The sequence below is a fragment of the Phalangium opilio genome, unplaced genomic scaffold (assembly GCF_054372755.1).
Source record: "Phalangium opilio isolate 3A_F unplaced genomic scaffold, DU_Popi_V2 ptg000089l_1, whole genome shotgun sequence".
NCBI lineage: Eukaryota > Metazoa > Arthropoda > Arachnida > Opiliones > Phalangiidae > Phalangium > Phalangium opilio.
The window spans coordinates 7193893-7210031 of record NW_028324194.1 but is presented as its reverse complement, the minus strand read 5'-3'; the positions used below and the strand labels follow the sequence as shown (position 1 = coordinate 7210031).

The window sequence follows — 16139 nt, the reverse complement described above, 5'->3', positions numbered from 1 at the left end:
TGTTCACTAGTGCCAGGATGTACTATCAATGCTAGAGCCCTTCACTTCTAGTCTCATCTCGCTTCTGATACTAGATATATCTTCACATTAATTAGAATAAAATATCAGCAAAACCATTACGAAAACTAACCGAAACAAGTCCATTAATTAAATGTCTAAAGTACTTAGAATACTAAATGCACTTCTGATTATGTTTAAAAATATTTTCGTTAAATGTAACGTTTTATAACAATGCCCTTGAAATTGAAAATTTCAATATCACTCACTTCCGCAAAATAATTTTGACCAGTTATCTTTAAATTTTTAGGGCTTTGTTATCAAAAACACTTTATTTTTTATTAATATTGATATGCGCCTATTTACTGGAAAATTGAAGAATTACTCAACAGTAATTTCAACTTTTAGAGTGACGTGTTTCTCTATAGTGAAAAATACAAAGGGGTAATTCCATCTTGTAGTCGTAATGCGTTTATCATTGGAGGCTACGTGTTGATAATATACAGGAAACGTTCCAGCATGGAGGAACTAGAGGAGACGAAATGATCAAATGCGTACCGGGACCGCCGTTGATGTTTTCTAGCAGCTTGAAGGAGAAACGGATGGAGTGGTAACCCCCATACCTATAACGTTGCCTCTGTACCCTCACCTAAGGGGTGAAGTCCTCCCAGCATCCTCAGCGTTTAGTTAGGGTCGTAAAGGACACCCCCTCTGTCTTAAAAATAGAAGCTAGTTCTCATACAAATACAATGGCGCTACGCGGCAGCACTTAACAATCGCGTGCACCGAACGGTAGGGACACACGATAGGTACACTGGGAGGGTTACGGTGCATGCCGCGGCCCCGCGGGTCGCCCTGCTTGAAGTTGGGCTGGCGGCAGTTCTACCATCCCGTAACCCGTGTTCTTTGTAAGCCTTGGTCTCTAATAATTTAAATTATTAAGTATTCCGAGGCGATAAGCTTAAAAGGCGATCAGAAAAACAATTAGCATAAAATGGATAAGTGACAACGGTGCGCTCAAACGTTTCACGCCTCCCGTTTTTAGGTAGGGGAGGAGTCTGTACTTTTGAACGACGGACGATTCAACATTAGGCTGGTTTACTTTCCATCTGTCATAGTTCTCCATGGTTCTAGTTTGTGGGCGTAGTGCATTTTCCTTTGGTGAATGATAACTGTTGATATCGATGACAATATGAACAATACATCATTAGCTAAACAATATAGCAATAAAACAAATTTGATAATAATAAAATAAATCGATTTTTAAGAATTATTTAACGACATTTTTTGACATATATAGTTATAGCAACCGTAGCCAGGGATAAGGGAGTCAGATGGATTGGAAATGATGATGGGCGACCTGCGGCACCATATCTCTCCCAGTGTACCTCGCGCACGCCCCTACCCTTCCGTAGGCAATTGCTAAGTGCTGCCGCGTAGCGCCATTTTATTTGAATGAGAACTAGCTTCTATTTTTGAGATAGAGGGAGCGTCCTTTACAATTTCGTCCGGCACGACCCTACCTAACCGCTGGGGATGATGGGAGGACTATGGTGCCGTAGGTGGGGGTACAAAGGCAACGCTTAAGGTATGGGGGTTTCCACTCCATTACTCTCTCCTTCAAGCCGTAGCAACGACCAGAAGTTGTTTCACTGCGAAGAAAATTTTCAAACGAGTCTTTCTCTTGAACACTTATCATTTGCGGATCATCGGGTAAGAATCAAAGTCTTTCAATCCTTTTAAGAAATTACTAAAATTTACTTCCGGTATCTTCTTGGCAGATTAAACATGATGGGGTTTAAATACATCTTCCTGATTCAGATTATGATTGTATTTCCGTTCTGGTCGATACAAATTGAGATACCAAACATTTATCTTCCAAGAAAAGGTAGAAAAACATTTATACACGCGGATAAAATCAACTTTAATCGGGGCTGTTTACAAATTACGCGATGTTTTAAAAGTTATGGGTTTAAAAGAATTCTTAATTCACTGACGCGTGATTTAACACGGTGTAACCAAACAAAAAGCGCGCTTCGTTCAAAGGTGGTCGCACCGTGTAATATGATAAGTCCAGCCCCCTTTATGGCAGAATAGTGTCGACCCCCTCTGCGTATGATTACCTTCCCGACCGTGGCACCGGGAAAAAGGCGTGGTTAGGCCCATAAAGTAGCAGATGCCAGCTCGAGTACCAAAAATTACTCTTTGGATCGCCAGCATGATGGACTACTTTCTATAAAGAAGCTCTACCTTGATTGTTTAATTCGTATCGGGTGTTGAGAGGAGGGTAGTTTCCTTCTCAGTTTATATGTCGTCTACAGAATTGTACTTTTTGTTTTTATATCTATATACTTTTGGTATAACTTTATGCCTGACCGTATTTCCCAACATTTTACGTTGGCTTTTCCACGGGCAAGAGAGATAGTGCGAGTGAAGTCGTTTCACCAATTGTCTCACACGTAATAATGATAAAGCATTAGTGAGATAAACCTCGTTATTTTTGTTAAGGAGAAACGCAAATAAACAGGCTGTTTTTACCTCTCCGTGTGACGTAGTCCAGGAGAGGTTCTGTAACGGCCGTGTCTGTCTGTCCGTTGTTAAGCTTTGTCCACATTGAGCTCGCGCTCGCGTGTTCGCGCCTTCGTTTATTCGCGTTTTCGCAACAGATCACGAAAAGCATTTGCACTTCTGTTCTGATACACGCAAAAATTTTGCTTTTCCCATTCTGAGAGCCAATAAAGTTTGAGCAATCATTGCGCCATCTGCCCTTCTCCATCGACCTTGTCCAAAGAGAAAAACAAACCTAATCGTCCCAGCCTTCCTCTCGTCTGTGATTGGTGCTTTTCTCGCGAAGGCGCGAAATTCTTGGCCTAGTCGCAAGAAATTTGTGTCTTCGCGAGGTGAGGACGCAAAGTAGCGAAAACCTAATGTGGACAGTAGAGCGATCTTGCAAACAAGCAAAGCGAAGATGCGAACTCGCAAAATGTGTCAGTCTGGACAGGCCTTAACACCCACGTGACCGCGTTCGCAGTTTGCGTATCGGAGCAAACGTGTTGGCCATTTCCGAACTGCTTTCACAGTCACGGAAATGGCTCCTCTACTTGAGTTCTCACACCACCATCTTCTGGTCTTTGTCCATCCCACACGGACACCAGTCTGTTCTTACTGGCTTCTAATCACCACCATCTTCTGGTCTTTGTCCATCCCACACGGACACCAGTCTGTTCTTACTGGCTTCTAATCACCACCATCGTCTGTTCTTTGTCAATCCCACATTTACACCAGTCTGCACTTACACTGGCTTCTAACACCACCATCCACTGGTCTTCCGTCTATTCCACATAGACACCAATCTGTATCATTGGCTTCTACTCCATTATCATCGTTTGGTTTTAGGATATACGCGGCGATCAGCTAGGGTTACGAGAAACGTCTAGCCTCCCTAAGGTGGGATCGCCACCAAAGGTTTTCGCAATTGCGCTTTTTCCTTACTATTATAATGGAAACGAATCGTATATATACCCCAAATTTGAAAAAAGCGGGCAAGAGGGGTACCCTTCACTTTAAACGTCAATATTAGCAAAGTTTGAGAAGATAATAGGTATAACTTTATTTTAAACGATTTAACTATTATTAATGTTAATTATTGAAGATTAAAATAATTAAAAATAAACATATTTATTTAAATATTAAAGATAAACCTCTCGTGCAAAGAGAGAGATTATCATTGCCTCCTATATCTACCAAGGCCCGTGCATGCGATATATTTCCTTCATTGCCTCCTATATCTATCAAGGCCCGTGCATTGTGATATATTTCATTCATTGCCTCCTATATCTATCAAGGCCCGTGCATTGTGATATATTTCATTCATTGCCTCCTATATCTATCAAGGCCCGTGCATTGCGATATATTTTTCAAAACAACAACAACAAGTTGGGAAAACCAAAATATTACCTCTCCGAGTCAAGAGGTCTACTACTACAAACTTATTTACCTAGATATGGAATTATTTCTCTTTTTTGAAGTAAAAATTTACGAAATATTGAAGCAGTATTCCAAGCATAGCGAATAATACAGTATAGCAGACGACATTTTACATCCAATAAGGATAAATCTTGGACACATGGAAATCAGTCAATGGGAAAAAGATCAGGAAATGAAGTCTACGCTTCAGCTGTTTACCGTATATTCTGATAGTTACATTCACAACTGGTTTGCAGTGTAAACACTATCGTCTCGTCTCACCCAAAGAAAATATACGCTCCGGGAATGGAAGCTATGTCTCGGGGTTGGGTTGACCAAGGAACTTCCGGTCTATGCAATTTCAATGTAGCCGGAAATACCTCGGTCAACCGAGCCTGCCTTTGGAGCGTACTAGGAGGGGAGAGACAAAAATTTACACTAGAGGAAGCTACACTTTCCATTCCTGGGGCGTGTATCTTCTTTGTCTCACCTCAACAATATTCTTAGTTTGCCATCATGAATGTTAACGTTAAATAACACCAAAGCTAAATTGTAGCTAGACGCACTGATAGTCAATGCGCACCATAAAGAGAATAAAAGGTCTGTAGCTACTACCCGTTTACCATTAGCCCTTTTACTATTCTAATTGCCACCATGATCTTTTCTTCTATTATAAAATCTTAACCTGATTATTTAATAGTGTATTTAACTTTCGGCTCACTCTGAACCGTTGATGTCTCTTCATTTCAGACACGAAATTCAAAGCCCAAAGTTTACTTCACCTCAGGCCTCAATTATTTACTCATTGTTTCACTAAGCCTATTGCGGATGATACTTAATATACCCGCCGGAGTCTAGGTCTTAGTTTTCTTCATGAAATCACTCAACCAAGGATTATTGTATATACAGATGTAGTATAGCTTAAGTAATATATAAACAGTCATTTCAAATAACAATATTAAAAAAAATCTTTGGAATATCAAAATGAAACAGAGCTTTAAAGCTACAAAAGTACTAAATGCATCATAATTACGAAAAATACTTCCACATATTCACTTTATATTATGGAAAAAGGGAATATTAAGGTTCTGTATGATTTCTTAACACATCAACACAAGGCTAACTGCTAACGCGACGCACTAGTGTAACAATGGACGGACACACACAGACAAAAACATAGACTGCTTTTTAACTCTTTCCGTAATAATTTTGAGTTGAGAAACAAGATTATCTTTAATATTTAAATAAATATAATTATTTTTAATTATTTTAATCTTCAATAATTAACATTAATAATAGTTAAATCGTTTAAAATAAAGTTATACCTATTATCTTCTCAAACTTTGCTAATATTGACGTTTAAAGTGAAGGGTACCCCTCTTCCCGCTTTCTTCAAATTTTGGGGTATATATACGATTCGTTTCCATTATAATAGTAAGGAAAAAGCGCAATTGCGAAAACCTTCGGTGGTCGATCCCACCTTAGGGAGGCTAGACGTTTCTCGTAACCCTAGCTGATCGCCGCGTATATCCTAAAACCAAACGATGATAATGGAGTAGAAGCCCATGAGACAGATTGGTGTCTATGTGGAATAGACGGAAGACCAGTAGATGGTGGTGTTTAGAAGCCAGAATGTACAGATTGGTGTCCAAGTGGGATGGACAAAGACCAGAAGATGGTGGTGATTAGAAGCCAGAATGTACAGATTGGTGTCCAAGTGGGATGGACAAAGACCAGAAGATGGTGGTGATTAGAAGCCAGTATGGACAGACTGGTGTCCAAGTGGAATGGACGAAGACCAGAAGATGGTGGTGATTAGAAGCCGGTAAGTACAGACTGGTGTCCGTGTGGGATGGACAAAGACCAGAAGATGGTGGTGTGAGAACTCAAGTAGAGGAGCAATTTCCGTGACTGTGAAAGCAGTTCGGAAATGGCGAACACGTTTGCTCCGATTTGTAAACTGCGAACGCGGTCACGTGGGGTCTGACAGACAGACAGACAGACAGACAGACAGACACACACACACACACAGACACGGTCAGTGCATTACCTCTCCGTGACGTCATCGTCACTCGGAGAGTTAAAAATGGGAAACCCCAACTCAGAAACATAACGTTTTCATTGGATACTTAAGTTTATATAATCTTCTTGACACGGAGAGGTAATATTTTGGTTTTCCCAACTTGTCAGAATGTAAGATACTCGCGTCTTTCAGAAGTATTATGCAAGGTTAAGATCCTTTTCATAGAGTCTAGTGCGCCAGCACTTCAGTGCCGGATTATCCACTAGACACTGTGTAGGCACGTGCCTAGGAGACCCGGAGCTCGGGGGCCCCCCGATGATCATTGTCATATCGCCCAGGGTGTTGATCCGACACTGGAGAACTTCGTTTGTCGTAAGATAAAGATTGGCTTATGCTGGGAGTGTGGCGCACTCCTGTAAGCCAAGCTTCTGGGCGGCAAAGTTTGAGGGAATACGACACATGTCGGCGATCCTACCCTATAGGTGCCGACTGCCCCGTGTCCGCCGGAGGTGACTTGAACCCCACACCCCGTCCGTCAGCTCCCAAGTAAACCTCATTTCCTTCCCCTGCTTACACACGTACTGAAACCTGACTAATCACATCCTTGCCAAGGTCCACTGACCCACTCGCATTGAAACCCTCCAAAAAAAAAATAAAAAAAAATAAAGATTGGCTTAAAAAACATGTTTCGGTATCCAGGACTGGTAAAGTTGAAGTCCAATCTTTCGTCTTTGTTGTCCGAATGTACCGACTTAATCCTATCTAGTAGACGATCCGCGTCTCCCCCCCCCCTTTGAAAAGGGTCTGTTAAAAAGTGGGTGGGAGTCTCGCTGATTGTTACTTTTGGTTACGAGGAAGATGGGGTAGTCGAAAAATTGCGGCTTTACGTAATTTGCGAATATCCCTTCGACTCTGATTAGACGTAATCGTTAACAAATCAAAAGTGAATGAAAACATATTATTTGGTTTTTAATTTTTAATTGGTAGATTGCGACCCCTCTGACCCCTTTGATGTCTTCAATGTCCAACAATGTAGAGAAAAAGTCTGCCCAGAAGAAACAAGGATAGTCTGTATGTACAACGCGAGAATTTGCCCTTGCATTTGTCGAGTGAACTCCGATTGTCAGAATAAGAAGTTTGATTGTAGCGATCGCGATCGCACGCCTGTCTCTTATTGTTTCGCGCCCAAGACTGATATGGGTGGTACATACACCTACAAAGAAAATCTATTGGACGAATTAAATTTGTTCGGCGATAACGATAACAGAACTGAGAAGAGATTTGGATATTGCAGATGCGGTAGCGCTAAAACCGCCGAAAAGCATGGGCTACCCGAGTGGAAGTAAATAATAGTAATAGGACATTTTGTTAGAAGTTAAATTCGTATAAATTCTACTTGGAAATAGTTCAGTTTATCAAGAACCATGGAAAGGATATGACACTGAGGGAGGAGATAGAAGGGGTATGAATGAAATTACTCCGTAAAAATGTTATTACAATTATTCCAAGTAGTTTTTTTACGAATTCATCGTTCTATAATATTTGGTAAAAATGGGAATTGAACTGAATTGAGCACGTTTTTGATTTTCATATAATTAATTCAAAACTTGAATGAAATGTTTAAGTTTGATAATTGCACTTGGTTTATGTATTGATTTAAAATGGCCTGCGGTATTGTTTTGGTAATAATGTTTAACTGATTTTACATTATCGTGTAATTGATAATATTTAAATCTAATAATAAAAATACCGTTTCGATATTTGCGCATTTTATTTCAAATGAATTCCCTCAAATATAGTAATTATTTTGGGAAGATTACAAGCCCATCCTTTTTCTTAGAATTTCGACGTAAATTACGATGTGCTACATAACACACTTTGCTAATTAACACAAGCAAATGGCAACAAAATTCCGAAAGATTCTAAATTTTTATTTTAATTTAGAGGACGAAATGAATGTCGTTGCAGTTTGAGCCCTCGAGAAACCACCTCCCATCTGTCACGTGGCCCAAATTTATCTATCGCCAAGCTCAAAATTCATCCGTACCATAGAGGATATACAGTGGAGGAGTAGACAGTTGTTATAGTTCTCGTTAAATTTTTGGAGCTACTTCCCGTGGAACTCGGATCCTTGGCACACACGTGGCTACCTTTGTCTAAATATCACTGAGGGGGTAGACGCTCTGGATCTCTGTGTACACCTGAGTTCCAAAGAGTTCAGCTTTGAATATCCATTGAGTTCAAAGCCTTCGGAACTCACAGTTCAGCTTTGCCAGTACATTTGAGCTCAAGACATATTGTACACCTAAATTCTGGAGTGTCTACCCCCTCGCTCTCCGTCTCCATAAAGCGGACGACATTTTTCAACCAATAATGATACACCTTGTACAGAAGGTAATCACGCAATGGACAAAAAATCAGAAATGAATAGTAAAAATTTGGAGTTATATTCCCTTATGCATTTTTAAAAGCATATATTCCTCAACTGTATATCCTATAAGGTCGTAGTGTAAACTGTGTACGCCGGCGTAAGGTCAAATTGCAACTGCGTTAATTGGCTGCTCGATTTCCTCGAGTGGGAATCTAGCTTGATTATTAAACAATTTTCTTTGAAGTTGCGTATGAAATTCCTGTAAGCCTTGCCTCGGCAATCCTACGAGTTGCTTATTGTCCAGGGAAATGTCTGACTTTCAAAGAACATATTCTTTCATCTGACAAATACAATTTATCCGTTTCAATGACTAGAATTTCCTATACTGGTTCCTTTTCTCTAAATTTCTAACTTCTGATTTATAATTTGAGCCAAATTTTAACAAAATACGTATATCAGCCAGTAGAGGCAACCGAACCTCTGATCCCCCACCAGCACAAGGGTTAAAAACGAATTGTCGTTTATTCGCGTGAAGCCGTAGGGTTGCCATTTCTGCACCTCAAAAATACCTTTGTGGCTGCTTTTAGCAGCACAAGGGTTAAAATGAATTGTCGTTTATTCGCGTGAAGCCGTAGGGTTGCCATTTCTGCACCTCAAAAATACCTTCGTGGCTGCTTTTAGCAGCACAAGGGTTAAAATGAATTGGCGTTTATTCGCTTGAAGCCATAGGCCTGCCATTTCGCTCCTGGCCCATTCGACCGAAGCCCCATTCGACCGAAATGTAGCCCAATTTGGCGGTAAATTATTGCAATAATTTGGTCTAAAAAGCCTCTATAGTTATCTTCTTATAAAAATGTTTTAGCCAATTAATGTTTTTTACATAATTCGCTTAGTATATAATTAGCGTTTTAGTAATGAAAAGGAATTTGAACCACATATTTAGGGCCCGAATTGTAGTTCTGTGGAATTTTTTCAAAACAGTAAACTTAATACAAAAAAAGTTCCATCCAATCAAAAAACCACCCTTATACATTAAGGGCAGGATGAAGTCTTATCTAAGAGAGCTACCGCTCTCATAGAATAAGTCGAAAGATTAGGGACAACTTTGAATTAAAATCGGTTTCCAGCGTTATAAGCTTCATAATTTATTCAAATTACTGATAAAAATTCGCAAGACTATGATAAATAACTGTACCTAAACTATTCAAGGTGTGCCTTTTCAAAGTTTCATTACAAACAATCAAGTCTAAGTATGCTATTTTAATTAATTTGTAAAATATGGCAAAAACGGTTTTTTCCTGTACTAAGCCAGTTTATCACGTTAGCATCTATAAAGTCGCAGTGATTTAGAGTTCAAAGTAATATTTTCAACTTTTCTTTCTTCTTAATTTCTTTTTCAGACGACAACATAGTGATACCTAAAGGAAACATCGTCACAATTGCTATATTGGGTGTCCATAGGGACCCGGATGTGTATCCTGATCCGGAGAGGTTCATTCCAGAGCGTTTTCTACCAAACTCTGAGAACCCCATTGATCCGAACGCCTTCCTGACTTTCTCGGCTGGACCACGAGGTTGTCCCGGTTTTAAATTCGCCATGTTGGAGATGAAGATCGTACTCAGCACCGTTTTGAGGCGATTCAGCGTCAATTCTCTCTTCCACCGAGACAAAACAATCATGTCCTTTGGAATGATTCAGAAACCCATAGGGGGTCTGCCTCTTGTATTCACCTTACGCAATCAACCATAATTGTTCAATTACTAATTTTGTTAAATTTAATAAATTTGAATCAAGATATATATATTTAAGAAAGCGGTTTGTTGTTCATATTCGAACCATCCACTTATGCCCCAAATTAAGCAATATGAACAGTTTTTACCTCTCCGAGTGACGATGATGTTACGGAGAGGTATTACACTGGACGTGTCTGTGTGTGTCTGTGTGTCTGTCTGTCACCGCGTTCGCAGTTGGCAAATCGGAGCAAACGTGTTCGCAATTTCCGGACCGCGTTCGCAGTATACAGAAATTCGGAAAATTTTACTTCGTTGCTTTATCCATCTTATTTAACGCTAATAATTAACTATCCGTTACACCTTCATCCGCTGTCTAACCACCAATTGTTTCACCCAATGCCAACTGGTATTTATTGGCTTCTAACAACAACACCATGCACTAGTCTTTCGTGTACACCACATACACACCAATCTGTTCTTATTGGCTTCAAACACCACCATCTACCGGCCTTTCGTCTATACCACAAAGACACTTTCCAATTCTACTCCGCGATTCTCTTCATTTCAACGTTGCACGGCTCCAGGGTAAATTTGATTCGTATAAGGCTAATCTAAATTATCACATTGAAGTAAAATCCTTTTCCATCGTTATAACATTCGAAATTTAATTCAAATTACTGATAAAATACACAAGACTGTGATAAATAACCGTACTTTAAAAAGTACATTGCTTCGAAAATAAGATAAGCTCATTATAAAATTATCTTTGTAAATTTATTTCATATCTTGAGATACGTTTTTATAAATTAAAGGAAAAGTCTAAGAAACATATTACACCTTAATAGAATGTTCTATTTCTAAATATAAAAGGCAAAATATAAAATTAGCATTTAATTAGTCTTAAAAACGAGTACTACTGCGCCACCCGCCATTGCTTTAGTGGCGTCTGCTAAATCGAACCCCTACCTCTCTTAGCCTTTTGAGAATTCAACCAATCCCGTAGGTATAAGTGGCTCAATTTAGTAGACGTCACTAAAACAATGGCGGATGGCGAAGTAGTACTGATTAATTTTAAGACTAATTAAATGCTAATGATTTTGAAATAAGAGATCATTTATTTAAATTTTAATATTTTCCCGGTTATAGTTAGAAAAAGGTAGTTCTTTTGAGGTATAATGTTATGTTACCTGAACTTTCTCTTTAAATTAAATTTTTTCCCTCCTCACTTACTGATTTGGAGTGTCTTTTCATAATCATTAGGCTGATTCAAAACAACGGTACCCCTAAAATACGAGACTTGTTCACAATGATGGAGTTGACTTTTCCATCTTGTATTTTCTGCTTAATTGCGGGAATTATTGCTATCCTCACGATTCGCAGATTCAAAAATTTGCAAAAATCGAACACCGTATTCGACATTGTTCCCAGATTAGGTTCGCGTTACGCCTCAACTTATGAAATTGTGGCCCCGATGGTTCTAACTAAACGCAACATGCCTCTGGATGCCAGTAAGTACTGTTTATTTTTGATTCTAATTTACAGCCTCATGTGACGAATCTTAGTTGTTATTTTCCGTGTTTACCCAACCATTATACATTCCTCCATAAGTTCATAAGATATGTTCCATAAGATTGTCACTGGTTACAAACTGGAGCTTGTCATGAAGTGACGTAGATCATAGATTCATGTAAAGCGACACCTGGTGAGGCGCTGTCAAAGGTTTAGTAATGCAGACTAAAAAGGAAGATGGGACTGAAAGCCCTCGAGTGTAGTCAATTTTTCGCTTGTCGCTTTCGAACTTAATCTCTAGCATTATGAAGAATTCAATTAAAATGTGGTTGTATGCCGTTTCATTTGCCCTTTTACCTGATTTCTGTACAGGAATATTCGAAAGAATGTTTTCTATTTTTCCAATGTCGAATGGAGCACCGATAGTTTATATCAATTTTGCTTTCGAAAAATACTTTATCGTCTTGAAAGCCTCCAACGCAAAGGTATTAATTGGTGTTTCGCTCTTTACACGACCACCAAAATCCTGGGAAAAAAGACATTTTGATGAAATGTTACTTCGTATCTAGAATATTTTGAAATGCAAAGAAAATGTACAAAAACCTCCGGTTCTGTTTCACTTCATCAAAGGATGGTTACGAAATGGCTTACTAACAAGGTGAGAAACCAGAACCATACGACCTGGTATTACCCTAAGTTCAAACGACCCTACCTAACCGCTGAGGATGCTGGGAGGACTGGTAAAAAGACAACGTTATAGGTTTGGGGGTTCCACTCCATCCCTCTCTCCTTCAAGGAGAAATTGCACTTAGACCCCCGTCCCTAAAATGGTACTGTGCGTTTCCCCGGTTACCAAGATTACCGCTGCCCCCTCACGGTAAGAGAGAGAGTGCGTTCTCGCGCATGCGTTCAAGCCTCCTTGGTCTAGCCTCGTGAGTTTGTTTATAATTTTGAATATCCCTCGATTCCAACAACGATCACGTGACGCGCGCCTTTACCAACGGTTTGCGAGTCGAAGTTGCGCGCCACTGCATACGGCATCTGCCTCCGTTTCTTTACCCACGCCCCTTCCCAGAACGAATTGAAGTAAATAACATAGAATTCAATTGGCTGTAATGATGTGTTTGGTTTTCCATTGTCAGTGATGAAAAGATATGGAGAGAAAGGCGCAAAGCGCTAGCTCCAACCCTGCATCAAAAGGTGGTCGAATCCTACTTTGACGTATTCTACGAGAATTCACTGATTTTGGCATCGAATTTGAACTCAAATGTGAATAAGGCCACTGACATAATTCCTCTCATGGGATTCTGTACTCTCGACATTGTTCTTGGTAAAATATTTCTTTTAAACAATTATTATAAAAAATTAAAAATTCATTAAACATTTGTTAGAAACCTCAACCGGAGTTAAAATGGGAATTCAGATAAATAAAGACTCAAAATACTTGCATTGCATAGACACGTATGTATTATTACACCTCTGTCCCTGGTAAGACGGTTGCACCTCTGAAATATAAATTTTGCAATTGCAGATTGGTGAACAGCGTTATACTGCGCATAGTTAAACCCTGGTATTGGTTTGACTGCACCTTCAAATATTTTCATGAAGGAAAGCGGTATTTTGAAGCCCTCAATTACACAAGAAAGTTCACGATGAAAGTAAGATAATAACGCAACGGATCCAAGACTAAATCTTTTATAACTTTTTATAGTGCGCTTAATTTTAAAGAGAAATAACAATACTCTTGTACATGAGTATAAATAATAGTGTAAACATAATAGTTATGTAACAGGATTCTTCCCAGGTTCACCCTTTTTGTTTGTCATCCGGCTTTAATTGACATCAAACTTCAGATGAACATCAGAACGTGGGGTGAATTCTATAACTGTTTATTACTAAATCCTCAGAAATCAACGCACAAACCTCGTCTTGACGTGGGACAAAAATCCGCAAGCGCCTGCGCCTTGGCAAATAGTTAAGCGTTATGACGGAACTATTTATCGCGAATGTGATTCGGTTTAGTAACCTTGCTCCAAATGTTCTGCGATGTTGGGAAGAATCATGTTACAATTATCCCCCTTTGTATTACACTTGTCTCGATGTTTACTTCCAAACATGTTTAACATTATTAACGTTTTATCTGAACTACGGTGCATAATTACTTTCATAACTTATCTAAAATTAACATATTGGGCTTAGGTAATTGAAAATCGGAAAAAGGTATTGGTTGGAGCTGGGCGAAATAATCATTCTGAAGATGGCAACAATGTTCTGGGATCGAAATTGAGCAGAAAATCATTTCTAGATATGGTCCTGGAAATGCATTTGCGGGACAAGAGCCTTACATTGGAAGATGTGCAAGATGAAATCGAAACATTGCTGTTAGGGGTAGGAGAGATTCAATTTGCATAATGACCACCAATATAGTCAAGGGAAATTGGTATTTGAAAAGATATTAAAAAGTATAACTCTGTGACTATCGTTGAGGAGATTCGACAGATAATTTTGGGTCCTGAGTAAATAAAATTCACTTAATGACATTTCTGTAAACTTTAGGGACATGATACGTCGTCTTTGAACATGAGTTTCGCTCTGTACCTTCTGGGTTTGGACAAAGATTGCCTTGACAAGGTTCACGCCGAATTGGATAGAGTGTTTGGTACCGACCCTGATACACCCATCGACATGGACCAGATAAAGAACCTAACTTACCTCGAGTGCGTCATAAAGGCAAGGGAATTTAAGACTATTATCACTGCAAACTCTTGATTATACTTTAAATTTACAGGAAGCTGCCCGACTTTATCCACCGGGCACTGCGATACTCAGAACTCTGCTGAGTGATTTGCGAATTGGTTAGTATATATTCTTAAGACAATATGTATCATTATAAGATATGTTCCATAAATTTGTCGCTGGTTACTGAGAGCTTGTCATGAAGTGACGTAAATGATCCGTCATAGATTTATGAGCAACCGTATTATCAAAGACTACGACTTATATAAACTTGAAAATATTTAAATTTCTAAGCTCATTGCTTTAGAGAATGCTTAAATGTCATGGGCCATTCCTGTCCGTTTCATAGTTTTAAAACAAGTTGGGAAACCAAAATTAACCTCTCCAAGTCAAAACGCTATTATGAGGTTTTTGTTAAGTAGTTAAATACATATAATTGATATTAATTATTTTAATCGTCAGTAATTTACCTTAATTCTAGTTAAGTCGTTTTAAGAAATGTTATTCCTAAATTTCATTTTTGTTATCGTTTGAATTCGAGCGTATGCTTCATTAATAATTTTTGGAAAATTAGGGAACATAAGTTAGCCGATTACCGATAAGTGATAAGAAATAGCGCAATTGCGTGGATTTGTGGTGAAAACCCTGCCAATGGGAGGCTAGACGTTTCTCGCAACCCTATCCAATCGCCGCTTGCATCTTAACCCTAACGATGATAATCGAGTAGAAGGCAATAATGCTTACTGTGAACTGTAAACGCGGCCCGGATATAGCGAACACGTTTGCTCCGATTTGCCAACAGCGAAAGCGGAGACTGACTGACAGACACACTCACGCTGTGTGTATACATCCAGTGTAATACCTCTCCATGACGTCATAGTCATTCGGAGAAGTAAAAGGTTTACCGCCATTTCATCTCTTAATTTCTTTTTCAGATGACAACATAGTGATACCTAAAGGAAACAACGTGGGGATTGCTGTCATGGCTGTCCACAGGGACCCGGAAATGTATCCTGATCCGGAGAGGTTCATTCCTGAGCGTTTTCTACCAAACGCTGAGAACCAAATTAATCCGTACGCCTTCCTGACTTTCTCTGCTGGACCACGAGGTTGTCCCGGTTTAAAATTTGCCATGTTGGAGATGAAGATCGTACTCAGCACCGTTTTGAGGCGATTCAATGTCCATTCTCTCTTCCACCGAGACAAAATTATCATGTCCTTTGGAATGATTCAGAAACCCATAGGGGGTCTGCCTCTTGTATTCACCTTACGTAATCAATCCTAATTGTTCAATTAGGTAATAATTTAATAAATTTGAATCAAAGAGAAAGTGGTTTGTTAAATTTTGAAACTTTGAATCGCCATCTTACATATATCTATCGAATTCACCACCGAACGTTATTGCAGAGTGTATACCTTCTCCAATGTTCTACGATTCTTTCGAACAGGAGAGAATAGATAGTTCCATAAATTATTTGCAGAGAAACCAACACACAGGAGGAAAGCCAAGACCTTAGGTTATTGCCTAGATGCAACACCAGACGGCGCCCAAGTTCACTATACTCTGGATGCTAGCCGATTCGCACTGCCTCTAGCGGAACTTCTTGGCACGAAGGAGATAACCCAGCAAGGAGGGGATAAATGAGGTAAGCTGGATTGGAAATGATGGCGCGGGCGACCTGCGGCATGCACCGTAACTCTCCCAGTGTACCTCGCGCACGCCCCTACCCTTCGGTGCAGGCGATTGTTAAGTTCTGCCGCGTAGCGCCATTGTATTTGTATGAGAACTAGGTTCTGTTTTTT

The 16139-nt window shown here is 39.5% G+C and overlaps 4 protein-coding genes across 4 annotated transcripts; all 4 read left to right on the top strand.

Moving 5' to 3' along the window:
• Positions 1-1627: 1627 nt before the first annotated feature.
• Positions 1628-7746, top strand: LOC149647311 (uncharacterized). Its single transcript, XM_089850177.1, has 3 exons — positions 1628-1710; positions 1779-1885; positions 6974-7746. Exons 2-3 carry the CDS (start codon positions 1786-1788, stop codon positions 7330-7332), a joined length of 459 nt encoding a protein of 152 aa, XP_089706303.1. The 5' UTR covers positions 1628-1710; positions 1779-1785; the 3' UTR covers positions 7333-7746.
• A 1214-nt stretch (positions 7747-8960) lies between these two features.
• On the top strand, positions 8961-10170 carry LOC149647310 (cytochrome P450 4F8-like). The gene is made up of 3 exons (XM_089849630.1): positions 8961-8980; positions 9081-9154; positions 9758-10170. Exons 1-3 carry the CDS (start codon positions 8961-8963, stop codon positions 10105-10107), a joined length of 444 nt encoding a protein of 147 aa, XP_089705756.1. The 3' UTR covers positions 10108-10170.
• A 1227-nt stretch (positions 10171-11397) lies between these two features.
• On the top strand, positions 11398-14762 carry LOC149647309 (cytochrome P450 4V2-like). Its single transcript, XM_089849629.1, has 10 exons — positions 11398-11599; positions 11973-12085; positions 12170-12258; positions 12743-12930; positions 12992-13061; positions 13132-13258; positions 13800-13988; positions 14157-14330; positions 14389-14455; positions 14686-14762. The coding sequence occupies exons 1-10, from the start codon at positions 11398-11400 to the stop codon at positions 14760-14762; spliced, it is 1296 nt and encodes a 431-aa protein (XP_089705755.1).
• Positions 14763-15089: 327 nt separating this feature from the next.
• On the top strand, positions 15090-15981 carry LOC149647308 (cytochrome P450 4V2-like). The gene is made up of 3 exons (XM_089849628.1): positions 15090-15174; positions 15272-15607; positions 15818-15981. The coding sequence occupies exons 2-3, from the start codon at positions 15319-15321 to the stop codon at positions 15979-15981; spliced, it is 453 nt and encodes a 150-aa protein (XP_089705754.1). The 5' UTR covers positions 15090-15174; positions 15272-15318.
• The last annotated feature ends 158 nt before the right edge of the window (positions 15982-16139 follow it).